Below are 15,003 nucleotides of genomic sequence, written 5' to 3' on the forward strand. Positions count from 1 at the left end.
GCTGAAGAAGCGCAATAAGGATCAGATGAAGAATGCTTTAAGGAAGTGCGAGATCAGACCCGAGGACCTGGAGGATGTCGCTGCTGACCGTAACACTTGGCGACAGCTGTGTAGGGATGGGGTTTGTATTCTGGAGATGGAAAGAACAACCAGAAGACAGCAGGGGAGAGCCAGTAGAAATGCAGCCATGGTTGCCATCACTACCACATATACATGTCCCACCTGCAATAGAGTTTGTGGGTCCAGGATAAGACTGTATAGTCATCAAAGATCTCACCATTAAAGGAGTGGAAGTCATCATCTGATTCTGATGGACAACCGAAGAAGAAGGAATATACTTTCCACTACACATCTATGGAATTCTATCAAATTTTGGATGCCATCCCAAATCTTCGCAAACTCCTAAGGAAGTAGAGCTGCTGCTATGCTTTTTTCAAAATTGCACTTACATGCTAGCCCCAGGATAGGTCCTCTGAATTGAAAACACCGAAGAATTTATCATTGCTGACCCTTTCCACCTCTGATCCTTTGAGGACTGGCTCATGGACCTCTGGTTTTCTCCTCCAGAAGACAATAACCAGTTCCTTGGTCTCACTGAAATTGAATAAGACGTGGTTGTTGTGGGACCACTCAGTCAGATTTTCATTCTCTCTCCTATATGTGATTCATCACCAGCTTTGTTTCAGCCTAAGACAGTGGTGTCATCAGCAATCTTAAATATGGCATTGTAGCTGTGCTTAGCCATGCAGTCTCGAGCAGGGGGTAAACATGCTGCCTGGTGGTGTACCTGTGCTGATGGAGATTGTGGAGGAGATGTTGTTGCCAATCTGAACTGACTGGGGTCTGCAAGTGAGGAAATTGAGGATCCAATTGCACAATGAGGTATTCTGGCCAAGGTTTTGAGGCTTACTCATTAGTTTTTGAGGGAATGACAGTATTGAATTCCAAGCTGTAGTGAATAAAGAACATCTTGATGTAGGCAGGGTTGTTCAAGGGTTGAGTGAGGAGTCAATGAGGTGACATTTTTTGTGAACCTGCAGTGCCAGTAGGGAAATTGGAGTGGCTACAGGTCACCTCTCAGGGAGGAGTTGTTGTGTTTCATCACCAACCTCTTATAACACTTCATCACTATGGATGCAAGTGCTATTGGATGCTGGTCATCGAGGCAGGTCACCGTTGTTCTTAGACACCAGTATCAGTGAAATCTGCTTGAAGAAGATGGACTGCCAAAGCGAGAGGTTGAATATCTGAGTGCACACTCCAGCCAGTTGATCAGCACAGAGACCCCATCTGGGTTGGATACATTTCGTGGGTTCACCCTCCTGAAGGATACACACACATGTCGGCCTCAGGGACTGAAATCACAGGTTCATCGGGGCTGCGTAAGTTACCAGTAGTTCTTCCATGCCTGTTATCTGCTGAAGTATTCTGTGGATTACCAGTCCTGGCCCAGCATCTTCCCAGATGATATGGTACTGTAGCAGTGTGCTACACACAGCACTGAAATAACGTCACACAGTCGGTGAGTTGCAGTTGCCACAGTACACAGATTCTGGTTTTGTCGATTCTCAAAGAAGTGGATGCTATGCTCTGTAATGAGAGTGAACGGCAGTGAAACATTTCTCAGATTCCTGCTTTGGGAATGTAGGAATTGTTTTACTACTGAGGTTAAAGTGTAGAAAAAGGCTTTCAATATTAAACATTTTTTTCTGAAAATCCTACACGGTTGCATTTAGAGTCATATTGGCATTCAGTAATATAACACCCAAGTAACTGAATTGGCTGCAATTTGGAGCTTTAGAAAATATAAAGAAAGGCTGTTTTTAAATGTGATGGTCTTCCCTCTGACCTTTTCAGGAAGCTTGGAGAGGCCAGGTGATGGTTGCTGTGTTTAAGAGGAATTTAAAAAGGTACATGAAAATGAAGGGAATCGAACGTTACAGATCACGTGCAGGCAGATGGGATTTGTTTCATTTGTCATCATGGGCTGAAGGGCCTGTTCCTGGCTGTACTGTTCTGTGATGTGGATGAACACATTAACTGATGGAAATTCTGGTTCCACAAGGCCAAGTTCCAAAACTCTAGGATGGCATTCTACAAATGTCTATTTGTGGCGACCCACTTCCCAGCGCACTCGAACCGGCTCACAAAGTGGCGCGCGCCGGCATTGAGGCCGGTCCCAAAAAGGGCGCCAGGCCTTCTTCACCAGCAAGGGGAAAAGCCCGCGCCAGGGACAGGTCTGTGAATACGGGCCCTCTATTCCATTCCTGCCCGGGGAGGGCGGGAACAGGAAGGCTTTAAAGCGAGGCCGCGAAGTTTGAATAAATCTCTTTTGCAACTGAAGCTCACCGACTACGTGTCGTTATTTCAGCGCTGCGTGTAGCACACCGCTACAATTTGTGACCCCGACGGCCCAAACGACATTTGGACCGGAGATGAACAATGCCGCATCTGTTCATGCAGTTTCGTTAAAACTGCCAAGCTTCTGGATGCTGCGACCTCACCTATGGTTTCAGCAAGCAGAAGCCCAATTCCACATTCGGCAGGTAATCTCGGATACCACACGTTACTACTACGTGGTGAGCTCCCTCGACCAGGAGACAGCCACCCAGGTTGAGGAGTTCATACAGTCGCCCCCGGAGGATGGCAAATACACAGAATTCAACGCCTTGCTTGTAGGGACTCTCAGGGCGTGAGCAAGCTGCCCGCTTACTGTACCTGGATGGTTTGGGAGACAGGCCACCGTCGGCTTTGATAAATGAGATGCTGTTCCGGGCCGGAGGACACAAGCCCTACCACATGTTTGAGCAGGCATTCCTGGAGCAGCTGCCCGAGGACATACGCCTGCTGCTGTCCGATGCGGATTTCAGCGACTCCCGGAAGGTGGCGGCCTGGGCAGACGTGCTGTGGAAAGCCAAGAAGGAGAGTCGGGCGTCCGTCGCACAGATCGCCAGGCCACGTTCCCAGCAGCAAACCAGACCAGGCCCGGCCACAGAGCCCGCTAACCCCGGAGGCAGGGGTGAGGAGACCAACGAACAATGGTGCTTCTACCACCAGCGGTGGGGCGCAGAAGCCCGCCGCTGTAGCCCACCCTGCAAATTCCCGGGAAATGCCAGGGCCAGCCGCCGCTGATGGCTACGGCGGCTGGCCATCGGGATAGCCTCCTGTATGTGTGGGACAAGCAGTCGGGACGCCGCTTTTTGGTCGACACCGGAGCCGAGATCAGCGTCTTACCTCCGACGAGTTACGACACCCGCAACAGAGAAGCGGGTCCCACCCTGAGGGCCGCGAACGGCAGCACAGTAAGGACCTACGGCACCCGTACGGTGCGGCTACAGTTCGGCTCCAGCCGGTTCACGTGGGACTTCACACTGGCCGCCGTAGCCCAACCGCTCCTGGGAGCGGATTTTCTGCGAGCTCACAGCCTACTGGTCGACCTGCCAAGGAAGAGACTGGTCTATGCTGAGACCTTTCAAACGTTCTCCCTGGGTGAAGCCCAGTTGCAGGCCCCACACATAGAATCCATCACGCTGTCTGACAACGACTACACCAGAGTCCTGGCGGATTTCCCATCGGTTCTAGCGCCTCAGTTCACGGCAGCCATGCCCAGACACGGCGTACAGCACCACATCCCGACCCACGGACCACCCCTCCACGCCCGTGATCGAAGGCTTCCCCCGGACAAGCTCCGACTGGCGGAGTTCAAGAGGATGGAGGAATTAGGGATCATACAGCAGTCCGACAGCCCATGGGCCTCCCCTCTGCACATGGTGCCCAAAGCAACTGGGGGCTGGAGACCATGCGGCGACTACCGCAGGCTAAACGAGGCTACAACACCAGACCGTTACCCTGTGCCGCACATTCAGGACTTTGCAGCAAACCTGCACGGTGCACGGATCTTCTCCAAGGTAGACCTCATCCGGGGATACCATCAAATCCCGATGCATCCGGACGACGTCCCCAAAATGGCACTCATCACCCCGTTCGGCCTTTTCAAATTCCTCCGTATGCCGTTCGGCATAAAGAATGCCGCACAGACGTTTCAGCGGTTAATGGACGTGGTGGGACACGACCTGGACTTCGCATTCATCTATTTGGATGACATCCTCCTAGCCAGCAGTAGTTGTCAGGAGCATCTGTCCCACCTCCGTCAACTCTACGCCCGACTGAGTCATCAACCCGGCCAAATGCCAGTTCAGGCTCGATACCATCGACTTCCTGGGCCACTGGATTAATAAAGATGGGGCAGCCCCTCTGCGCGCCAAGGTAGACGTGGTCCGCCACTTCCCCCTACCCAACACACTCGAAGGCCTGCAGGAATTCGTGGGTATGGTGAATTTCTACCACCGCTTCCTCCCTTCAGCAGCCCGAATCCCGAGTCCCCTGTTCACCCTGATGTCAGGTAAGGGCAAGGACATTACCTGGGACGAGGAGTCCGCCACCGCTTTCATTAAAGCCAACGAGGCCTTGGCAAATGCCGCAATGCTAGTGCACCCCAGAACGGACATCCCTACTGCCCTCACAGTGGACGCATCTAACACGGCAGTCTGTGGGGTTCTGGAACAACTCATCGAGGGTCGCTGGCAACCCCTGGCATTCTTCAGCAAACACCTACGACCACCCGAGCTCAAATACAGTGCTTTCGACCGGGAACTGTTGGCGCTATACCTGGCAATCCGGCATTTCAGGTGGTACTTAGAACGTAGACCCTTCACCGCGTTCACGGACCACAAACCGCTTACCTTTGCGTTCACGAAAGCATCCGACCCCTGGTCGTCCCGCCAGCAGCAACATCTGTCCTACATCTCCGAATACACGACGGATGTCCGGCATGTCTAGGGAAAGGACAATGTCGTGACGGACGCTCACTCCAGACCTAACATCCAAGCCCTGTCCCAGGGGGTAGACTATGAAGCGCTGGCGGGGGCGCAGCAGGCAGATGAGGAGATCCCTAGTTACAGAACCGCAGTGTCTGGTTTGCAGCTCCAGGACCTCCCCGTAGGCCCAGGTGAGAGGTCCCGACTCTGTGATGTTACCACCGGCCAACCCCGCCCCGTCATCCCGGCAGCCCGGGACCTGTACTGAATCTGAAAACACGTCAGCTAATAAGTCTTCAGCAGTGAATCTGATAAGAAAAACGTTAGATCTCAGTGGCTGTGAAAGCAGATGACAGCTGCAGCAAGTCAGATTATCCGCTTCCTGTACTGTGACCTGAGCTGCACAGAATACTCCAGCTCAGGTCTGATCGATGTTTTATAAAGTTGTGCATAACCCCTCTGTTCCTTTATTGAAGACCTGAGCAAATTAAGCCAGTATCACATATCCCATAGTAAACACAAAGTACACTGCAGATGCTGTGGTCAAATCAGCACGTACAAACAAGCTGGATGAACTCAGCAGGTCGGGCAGCATCCGTTGAAAGGAGCAGTCAACGTTTCGTCAGGACTAAAGAAGGAGGGGGCAGGGGCCCTATAAAGAAGGTGGGGGGAGGGTGGAAGGTGCCAGGTGAAAAACCAATCAGAGGAAAGATCAAGGGGTGGGGGAGTGGAAGCAGGGAGGGGCTAGGCAGGAAAGGTGAAGAAGGAATCTAAGGGGAAAGCACTATGGGTAATAGAAGAAGGCAGAATCATGAGAGAGGTGATAGGAAGCTAGAAGAGGAGGCAGAGTGAAAGTGGGATGGGGGAAGGGAGAGGGAGGGAATTACCGGAAATTGGAGAATTCGATGTTCATAGCAAGGGGCTGGAGACTACCCAGACGGTATATGAGGTGTTGCTCCTCCAACCTGAGTTTGGCCTCATCATGGCAGTAGAGGAGGCCATGCATGGACATATCCAAATGGGAATGTGAAGCAGAGTTGGAATGGGTGGCAACCGGGAGATCCTGTCTGTTGTGGCGGACGGAGCGGAGGTGCTCGATGAAGCGGTCCCCCAATCTGCGTTGGGTCTCGCCGATGCAGAGGAGGACGCACAGGGAGCACCGGATGCAATAGATGGCCCCAACAGACTCGCAAGTGAAGTGTTGCCTCACCTGGAAGGACTGTTTGGGGCCCTGAATAATGGTAAGAGAGGAGTTGGGACAGGTGTAGCACTTACGCTTACAGGGATAATCCCTGTCCCTACAACCCCTGCAAGCATAAGCGCTACACCTGTCCCTGCACCTCCTCTCTTTTGGCTGTTCGAGCCACATTGCCTGCCAATTTCCCAGTTTTTAATCCTAGCCTAATCATGGGACAATTTACAATGACCAATTAACCTACCAACCAGAAATTTGGAGGAGCATGGAGGGCTATTGAACGGCTGTAGGACGAGGCAGGTTAATAATTTGGCAGAGACTAGATGGGCCGAAGGGCCTGTTTCTGTGCTGTAGTATTCTGGAACTATCTGCCGCACCGTCTTCAGTGATACACAGTTACTTCAAAAAGAAGCTGTTGTTCTCTCTTTACTTTGTGCTGTAAGGTATCTGTATTTCACCACATCAGTATAATGATTTTCTGTTTTAATTCTAAACAGTGAGGAGTAAGGAAGTAATTGGGACCATTGGTTCATCGGTTTTCCTGGATCCTGAACTCCAAGGTGATCTCAGCAAGAGTGAAATTCTATGGACCTTCACCGGCAGCAACAAAAGCCCTGTTACTATTTTGGATTACGTTCCAGATAAACCTGTGGAGGAACCAAATGAACAATTCAGATCCCGTTTACAGTTTAACGCTTCTACTGGCTGTCTGCTGGTAGACAGGATAAAACCTGAGGATCAAGGTTTCTATAGTTTTGTTGTAGATAAGAGAAGAACAACTACAATAGAATTGCTTCTATTCTGTAAGTATTCACTTGTTTGTGTATCTTAAAAATGCTGAAGCTGTTGAATTATTTACTCCTTTGCTCTAGAACTGTACACACAGGATTTGTGATTATTGATACCACTGTAAATGAATTAGTTTCTTCACCCAGCAGCTATAACATTAGTAAAATAAATGTAGCTGTTCAGTCAGCCTCTATTGTATTTGCATATATATTTACTCTCCTTCTGAGGAGTTGCTATGGAATTCTGATCTACCATGTATTTCTGTCCTGGTGAAATGAACCCAGACAAAAGAAAATCTGCAGTTGCTGGAAATCCAAGCAACACACTCAAAATGCTGGAGGAACTCAGCAGCCCAGGCAGCATCTATGGGAAAAAATAGTTGATGTTTCAGGCTGAAACTCTTTGTCAGGACAGGGGGGAAAATAGCTGAGCAGTAGATATGAAAAGTTGGCAAGGGGTGAGAGAATCTCCAGGCGACAGGTGAAACCCGGAGGGGGAGGGGGGATGAAGTAAAGAGTTGGGAAGTTGATTGGTGAAAGAGACAGAAGGCCATGGAAGAAAGAAAAAGGGGGAAGGAGCACCAAAGGGAGGCAATGGGCTGTCAAGGAGATGAGTGAGAGAAGGAAAAAGGGATGGGAAATGGAGGGGGAAGGGTTCGGGGGCATTACCAGAAGTTTGAGAAATGAATGTTCATGCCATCAGGTTGGAGGCTACCCAAAAGGAATATAAGGTGTTGTTCCTCCAACCTAATTGTGGTCTCATCACAACATTAGTCACAGGCCACAGGTTCAGTGTAGCGCAGATGAGAAAACCCCAACGAGTAACAGTCAAGAAGGCATAGCAGCATCTACACATTCTGAGGAGATTGATGTGTGCAATCTCTGTCCCCATCCGAAGAACTTTGTATAGGAGTACCATCGAGTGCCCAGTTTGGCTGCATCATTTTGTGGTACGGAAACTGCAAGGCATCAAACTGCAAGACCCTACTGAGGATAGGAAAAACCACTGTGAGGATCATTGGAGAATCCCTCTCGCTTATTTATGACTTCTACTGGGAGCATTGTAGACAGGGCACCTGAAGTATTGTTGAGAAACCCTACCACCCATCACACATTCTCTTTGACCCACTATTGTCAGCAAAGAGTTAGAGGTGTATCAGGACTAGGATGCTAGATAGGGTAACAGGTTCTTCCCTCAGGCTGTGAGATTAACCCTGAGTCTAAATCTAATGAATACCCGGCTACCACCAAGGTCTCCATCACAAGGACAGTGAACTGTTTTACTGTGCAGTTTATCTGTATGTATTTTTGAATGATAGTTTATTACTTATGGTAATAGTGTGTGTGTGTGTGAGAGATATTCATTAAGTATTATGGGTGCACTGTGGTCTGGAGGAATGTTGTCTTGTTTAGTTGTATATATGTATAATCAGAAGACACACAACTTGAAGTTGGACTTGAAACATAAATTTCTGAGAGCAACAACTGGCACAGGAATACGTTTCCCTTGTTGGGAGTCTGGAACCAGATGCTATAGTCTTGGCATTTGGGGTAAGAAATTAAAAGTTGTGTGATTTTACACCCCTGGGACACAGCCCAGGCTGGTTCCTTGTGAAATTTCACTCTGCAGGCTATCTCTGAATATATTCTAGAAAGCGATAACAGTTTTCTAGACATTGAAAAAACACCCAGCAGGGGTATGGATAAAACAACAGTGTTTAAAATAGCAATTCAGCCACAATTGTATTGAACAGTGAAGGACAAACCTCTGATCCCTCCTTTAAAATGTTCTGTACCATTTCTCTCTAAACTTTTGGGACTGACTGGGTATTTAAGGCAGAAAATCCTTTTGGAGATGATAAATTAATTTCTTCACCAAAGATTTGTCACTAGTAGGTAGAAATCCCCTGTCCTTCATTGGAACCTGGTAGTATCTCCCCTGAATGCAGGTTTTCAGGTGTAACCATAAGTGGGGTCTATCATTGAACTGTTGGGTTCAATCACAAAGCCATTGAGAGCCAAACCCAAGATTGTCATGATAACTGTCTTTCCTTTCCTCAGTCATTATTTCTATGGAGTGAGGAGCCCATGGACTGAGGACTTCAAACAGAAAAATAGCCTTGACTGACTTCCATAAAAGGCGTTTATCGATACTGGTGTCTCCTCTCTCTGCCTGCTGGAGTGCCCCCTGCTGGTAACATTGTGTAGTTGGCAGCAGCAAGTTTCCAGCAGTAAATTCACAAACTTAGAAACAACATTTGGACTGGTATCATTTACCTTTTGTGGAAGAAAATTTCGAATATCCTTTGTGTGGAAAAGTGTTCAAATTTCAAACATAAAGCACTGGCTCCAATTTCAAACTGTCTTATCATCCGCTGTTTTTTGGTCTATTCTGTTGATCTACAATCATTCTGTGAAATGCATTTATTTTTTCATAACTCGACCAGTGAGGGCTAGTTTGAAAAAAAAGAATGAAATATTACTGCTCATTATTCAACATTTTTCCTCTAGATGAGCGGTCCAAAACTTACATAAGGAACTATAGAGCCACTGGCAACACCATGAAACTGACCTGTGAGGTTAAAGGAAATCCTCATAAATATGAGTGGCTGAAAAATGGAGGGGAGATCTCCCAGCGTCACTGGCTAATTAATGAAAACAGAAGCCTCATCATCTTGACTGACTTGACAAATGAATGTGGAATGTACACCTGTGTTGCTACCAATCCTGTCAGCTCCGATCAGGCAAATTGCACCTTAAATCCCCCAGGGAAACTTCATTTATAAACAATATCTTAAAGCTATAAGTCACAATCTTTGTGGACTTTTGGAATGCAGGCTGCATTAATCGAACAGTAGCAATGATTGCCCATAGTGGAATTAATAGATATTTTGCTACAAAGGGTTTGACTGAGCGAGGAAGGGTGACTCCTTCTGGCTGGGTGAATGGATTGCCAATTAGCTATCACTCAGAGAAAGATGCAGAGAAGGGTAATCAGGAGAAGCTGGTGGATCCTGAACTGCTCTGTGACAGGGATTGAGTGAGACGATGCCCTTTTGAATTCTGTGGGGGAAATCCAATTAGTTTTACAACATGAACAACACACACACACAAAATGCTAGACAACTCAATAGGTCAGAATATATTTATTGGAGAAAATGAACAGCTCAGGTTTCAGGCAGAGATCCTTCATCAGGACAGGAATGGAAGGAGACAGAATCCAGAATATAAGGTTAGGGGGAGGGGAAGGACGACAAGCTGGCAGGAAATACGAGAATAGGGATGAAAGGGAATGAATGATGTGAGAGGCAAAGAGGTGATAGGTGGTAGCAATAAAGGGCTGAAGGAGGAATCTGGCAGGATAGTAGACCATAAAACAAAGGGAGGAAGGTGGGGAACCAGAGAGAGGTGATGGACAAGTCATGAGGTCAGTGTTGGCTAAGAGGTGAGGTGAGAGGCCACTGCAATAAGGGAAAACAAAGGGCAGCGGCAGAGGTTGATGGGAAACAGTGTGCGTTTATGGGAAGTTAGAGAAATTGATGATCATTCTATCATGTTTTTTGTATGTTGCTCTAGATTTCTAGCATCTGTAGAATCTGTTGCATCTTGGTTTTATAATATTGCAGTTTCTGAATTTCAGATCCAAACTTTTCACTTACCACCCTACAGTCACCAACTATCATATTGTTTTGTTCAGTATGTTTTCTCTCCTAAGAATGCTGAAGCAGAGTTTCCTTGATCTTCAGTTATCTGGCTCAAGCAAATTACAAACTGGGCAGGTTTGACAGTAGATGTAGGATATCAAGCTTCTTGGATATGACAGCGCTGCTCCCATCAGGAATGCATAATCAGTGTTAGTGTGGAATTTACTTTACGGGGATTGGAAAAAGGGAGACTGACTTATCTTTACTTTAACTTGTGGTATGTGGGACAACGATCACATCCTGACCATTTGCTGATTAGTTCTGCGTGTCAGATCAAGTAATTTGCTAGCATCGGCTGCCTAGTGTTATATATGATGAGAGACTACTTGGGCAAACCCTTCTGTAGAGAATGTGCAGAGAAAATAAAACTTGAGCCTACAGTGGGGAACAGAGATATCTTATTTTTCATCAACACACCTGTACAAAAATAACATGTAGTATAAAACACTGTTGTTCAGTCAGCACCCATTCTGTGTACCACGTGTGACTAATTTCATTGATTTGTTCCCAGTCCTGACTATTTCCTCATTCCTACCAAAAAAAATTAGACACCTGCTGAGCTGGAACTATTACCTGATATCTTCTGCTTTTGATACCTACATTACATTTTTCCGTGCGGATGAAAAATAGAAAAGATAGAAACATATAAAACCTATGGAACAATACAGGCCCTTTGGCCCTCAAGATTGTGCTGAACATGTCCCTACCCTAAAAATTACTAGGCTTACCTATAGCCCTCTATTTTTTTAAGCTCCTTTACCTATCCAAAAGTCTCTTAAAAGACCCTATCGTATCCACCTCCACCAACATTGCTGACAGCCTGTTCCATGCACTCACCACTCTCTGAGTAAAAACCTACCCCTGACATCTCCTCTGTACCTACTCCCCAGTGCCTTAAACCTGTATCCCCTTGTACACTTCTATCAGGTCACCCCTCATCCTCCTTCGCTCCAAGGAGAAAAGGCCAAGTTCACTCAACCTATTAGTGTGGAATGAGCTGCCAGATGAAGTGGTAAATGCGGGCTCACTTTTAACATTTAAGAAAAACTTGGACAGGTACATGGATGAGAGGTGTATGGAGGGATATGGTCCAGGTGCAGGTCAGTGGGACTCGGCAGAAAAATGGTTCGACACAGCCAAGAAGGGCCAAAAGGCCTGTTTCTGTGCTGTTATGTTCTATGGTTCTATTCTCATAAGGCATGCTCCCCAATCCAGGCAACATCCTTGTAAATCTCCTCTGCACCCTTTCTATGGCTTCCACGTTCTTCCTGTAGTGAGGCTATCAGAACTGAGCACGGTACTTCAAGTGAGGTCTTCCCAGGGTCCTATATAGCTGCAAATTACCTATCGGCTCCTAAATTCAATTTTACGATTAATGAAGGCCAATACGCCATACGCCTTCTTAACCACAGAGTTAACCTGTTGCAGCTGCTATGGACTCAGAACTCAAGATCCCTCTGATCCTCCACACTGCCAAGAGTCTTACCAACAGTACTATATTCTGCCATCATATTTGATGTACCAAAATGAACCACTCCACACTTATCTGGGTTGAACGCCATCTGCTACTTCTCAGCCCAGTTTTGTATCCTATCAATGTCCCGCTGTAACCTCTGACAGCCCTCCACACTATCCACAACACTTCCAACCTTTGTGTCATCAGCAAACTTACTAACCCATCCCTCCACTTCCTCATCAAGGTCATTTACAAAAATCATGAAGAGTAAGGGTCCCAGAATAGATCCCTAAGGTAATTACCTGGTGACCGACCTCCGTGTAGAATATGACCGTCTACAACCATTCTTTGCCTTCTGTGGGCAAGCTAGTTCTGGATCGACAAAGCAATGTCCCCGTGGGTCCCATGCCTCTTTACTTTCTGAATAAGCCTTGCATTTGATAAACCTTATCAAATGCCTTGCTGTAATCCATATACACTACATCTACTGCTCTTCCTTCATCAATGCGTTTAGTCACATCCTCAAAAAATTCAATCAGGCTTGTAAGGCACGACCTGCTCTTGACAAACTCATGCTGACTATTCCTAATTATATTATACCTCTCCAAATTTTCATAAATCCTGCCTCTCAGGATCTTCTCCATCAACTTACTTTTAGACCACTGAGGTAAGATTCAATGGTCTAAAATTTCCTGGGCTATCTCTACTCCCTTTCTTGAGAAAAGGAACAACATCCGCAACCCTCCAATCCTCCGGAACCACTCCCATCCCCATTGATGATGCAAAGATCATCGCAAGAGGGTCAGCAATCTCCTCCCTCGCCTCCCACAGTAGCCTAGGGTACATTTCATCCGATCCCGGCGATTTACCCAACTTGATGCTTTCCAAAAGCTCCAGCACATCCTCGTTCTTAATATCTACATGCTCAAGCTTTTCAGTCTGCTACAAGTCATCACTACAATCACCAAGATCCTTTTCCATAGTGAATACTGAAGTAAAGTATTCATTAAGTACCTCTGCTATTTGCTCCAGTTCCATACACTGTCACATTTGATAGGTCCTATTCTTTGACAGACAGACATACTTTATTGATCCCGAGGGAAATTGGGTTTCGTTACAGCTGCACCAACCAAGAGAAGTGAAGAAATATAGCAATATAAAACCATAAATAATTAAATAATAACAAATTAATTTGCCAAGTGGAAAAATAAGTCCAGGACCAGCCTATTGGCTCAGGGTGTCTGACACTCTGAGGGACGAGTTGTAAAGTTTGATGGCCACAGGTAGGAATGACTTCCTATGACACTCAGTGTTACATCTCGGTGGAATGAGTCTCTGGCTGAAAGTACTCCTGTGCCTAACCAGTACATTATGGAGTGGATGGAAGTCGTTGTCCAAGATGGCATGCAACATGGACAGCATCCTCTTTTCAGACAGCACCGTCAGAGAGTCCAGTTCCACCCCCACAACATCACTGGCCTTATGGATGAGTTTGTTGATTCTGTTGGTGTCTGCTACCCTCAGTCTGCTGCCCCAGCACACAACAGCAAACACGATAGCACTGGCCACCACAGACTCGTAGAACATCCTCAGCATCGTACGGCAGATGTTAAAGGACATCAGTCTCCTCAGGAAATAGAGACGGCTCTGACCCTTCTTGTAGACAGCCTCAGTGTTCTTTGACCAGTCCAGTTTATTGTCAATTCGTATCCCCAGGTATTTGTAATCCTCCACCATGTCCACACTGACACCTTGGATGGAAACAGGGGTCACCGGTGCCTTAGCCTTCCTCAGGTCCACCACCAGCTCCTTAAGTCTTTTTCACATTAAGCTGCAGATGATTCTGCTCACACCATGTGACAAAGTTTCCCACCGTAGCCCTGTACTCAGCCTCATCTCCCTTGCTGATGCATCCAACTATGGCAGAGTCATCAGAAAACTTCTGAAGATGGCAAGACTCTGTGTTGTAGTTGAAGTCCGAGGTGTAGATGGTGAAGAGAAAGGGAGACAGGACAGTCCCCTGTGGAGCCCCAGTGCTGCTGACCACTCTGTCTGACACACAGTGTTGCAAGCGCATGTACTGTGGTCTGCCAGTCAGGTAATCAATAATCCATGACACCAGGGAAGCATCCACCTGCATCACTGTCAGCTTCTCACACAGCAGAGCAGGGCGGATGGTGTTGAATGCACTGGAGAAGTCAAAACACATGACCCTCATAGTGCTCGCTGGCTAAACATCTTATCCACTCACAATGGATCAGGAGAAGGTGATTCCAATCTGATATGTTCAAAACAATGTTTAAATTCAAACAATGAAGAAGATTTCTCCTCTCCTCGATAAATGATGTCAGTAGTTGTTTTCGATGTCATCTTTAAAATCACAAGAGGCCTCATTTTCTCTTTTGCAGAAAATGTTTACCTCTTTCATTTAACTCTTTATGGTATCAGCATCCCTTGCAAATGGATTAAGTACTGGGTTAACTACATGAGGATGCACTGAAGTATCATCTAATGAAAACATGCCCTCAGCAAATTCCCATCTATTGACAATTTGCTCGCAGTCCCTAATATAGGCTCTCAGCAGGTGAGGCACTGAGAGTTCTATTTGATAGTTCCCTGAGAATCAATGTAATGTCTTTCTGTTATTACCCACTGTGACCCTTTCGCTTGGTGTCAGCTCTGCCTCATGTGGCAGTGTTCTCACCTCAATTCCAGATTGTGGGTTCAGATCTCATTCTAATATCTTAATCAGAATCAGATCCAGCTTTAATATCACTGACATACGTCATGAAATTTGTGCAGCAAGAGAACATTACAATACATAGTGAAAAAAAAACAGTCAGAAATTATCTAATTAAATAAGAGATGCAAAAAGACAGAAAAAAAAGTGAGTTAGTGTACCTGGGTTCTTTGTCCATTCAGAAACACTTACGCTTGTGGAAAAAAGCTGTTCTTAAAATATTGAGTATGTGTCTTCAGGCTCCTGTACCACCTCCTTGATGGTAGCAATGAGAAGAAAACATGTTTTGGGTGATGGGGGTTC

General features: G+C 46.7%; 1 protein-coding gene across 5 annotated transcripts in view; it reads left to right on the top strand.

The window, feature by feature from the left end:
* LOC140717100 (uncharacterized) overlaps window positions 1-15,003 on the top strand; it is a 50,161-nt gene that overhangs the window by 20,463 nt on the left and 14,695 nt on the right. For all 5 annotated transcript variants that reach the window (XR_012096445.1, XR_012096444.1, XM_073030315.1 and 2 more), the window contains exon 2: window positions 6,510-6,815. Coding sequence is in view for 3 of the 5 variants with exons in the window: in XM_073030315.1 (XP_072886416.1) it covers window positions 6,510-6,815 (306 nt within the window). In the remaining 2 variants the exon portion in view is untranslated. The remainder of the gene's footprint in view (window positions 1-6,509; window positions 6,816-15,003) is intronic.

The sequence above is a fragment of the Hemitrygon akajei genome, chromosome 2 (assembly GCF_048418815.1).
Source record: "Hemitrygon akajei chromosome 2, sHemAka1.3, whole genome shotgun sequence".
NCBI classification, from domain to species: domain Eukaryota; kingdom Metazoa; phylum Chordata; class Chondrichthyes; order Myliobatiformes; family Dasyatidae; genus Hemitrygon; species Hemitrygon akajei.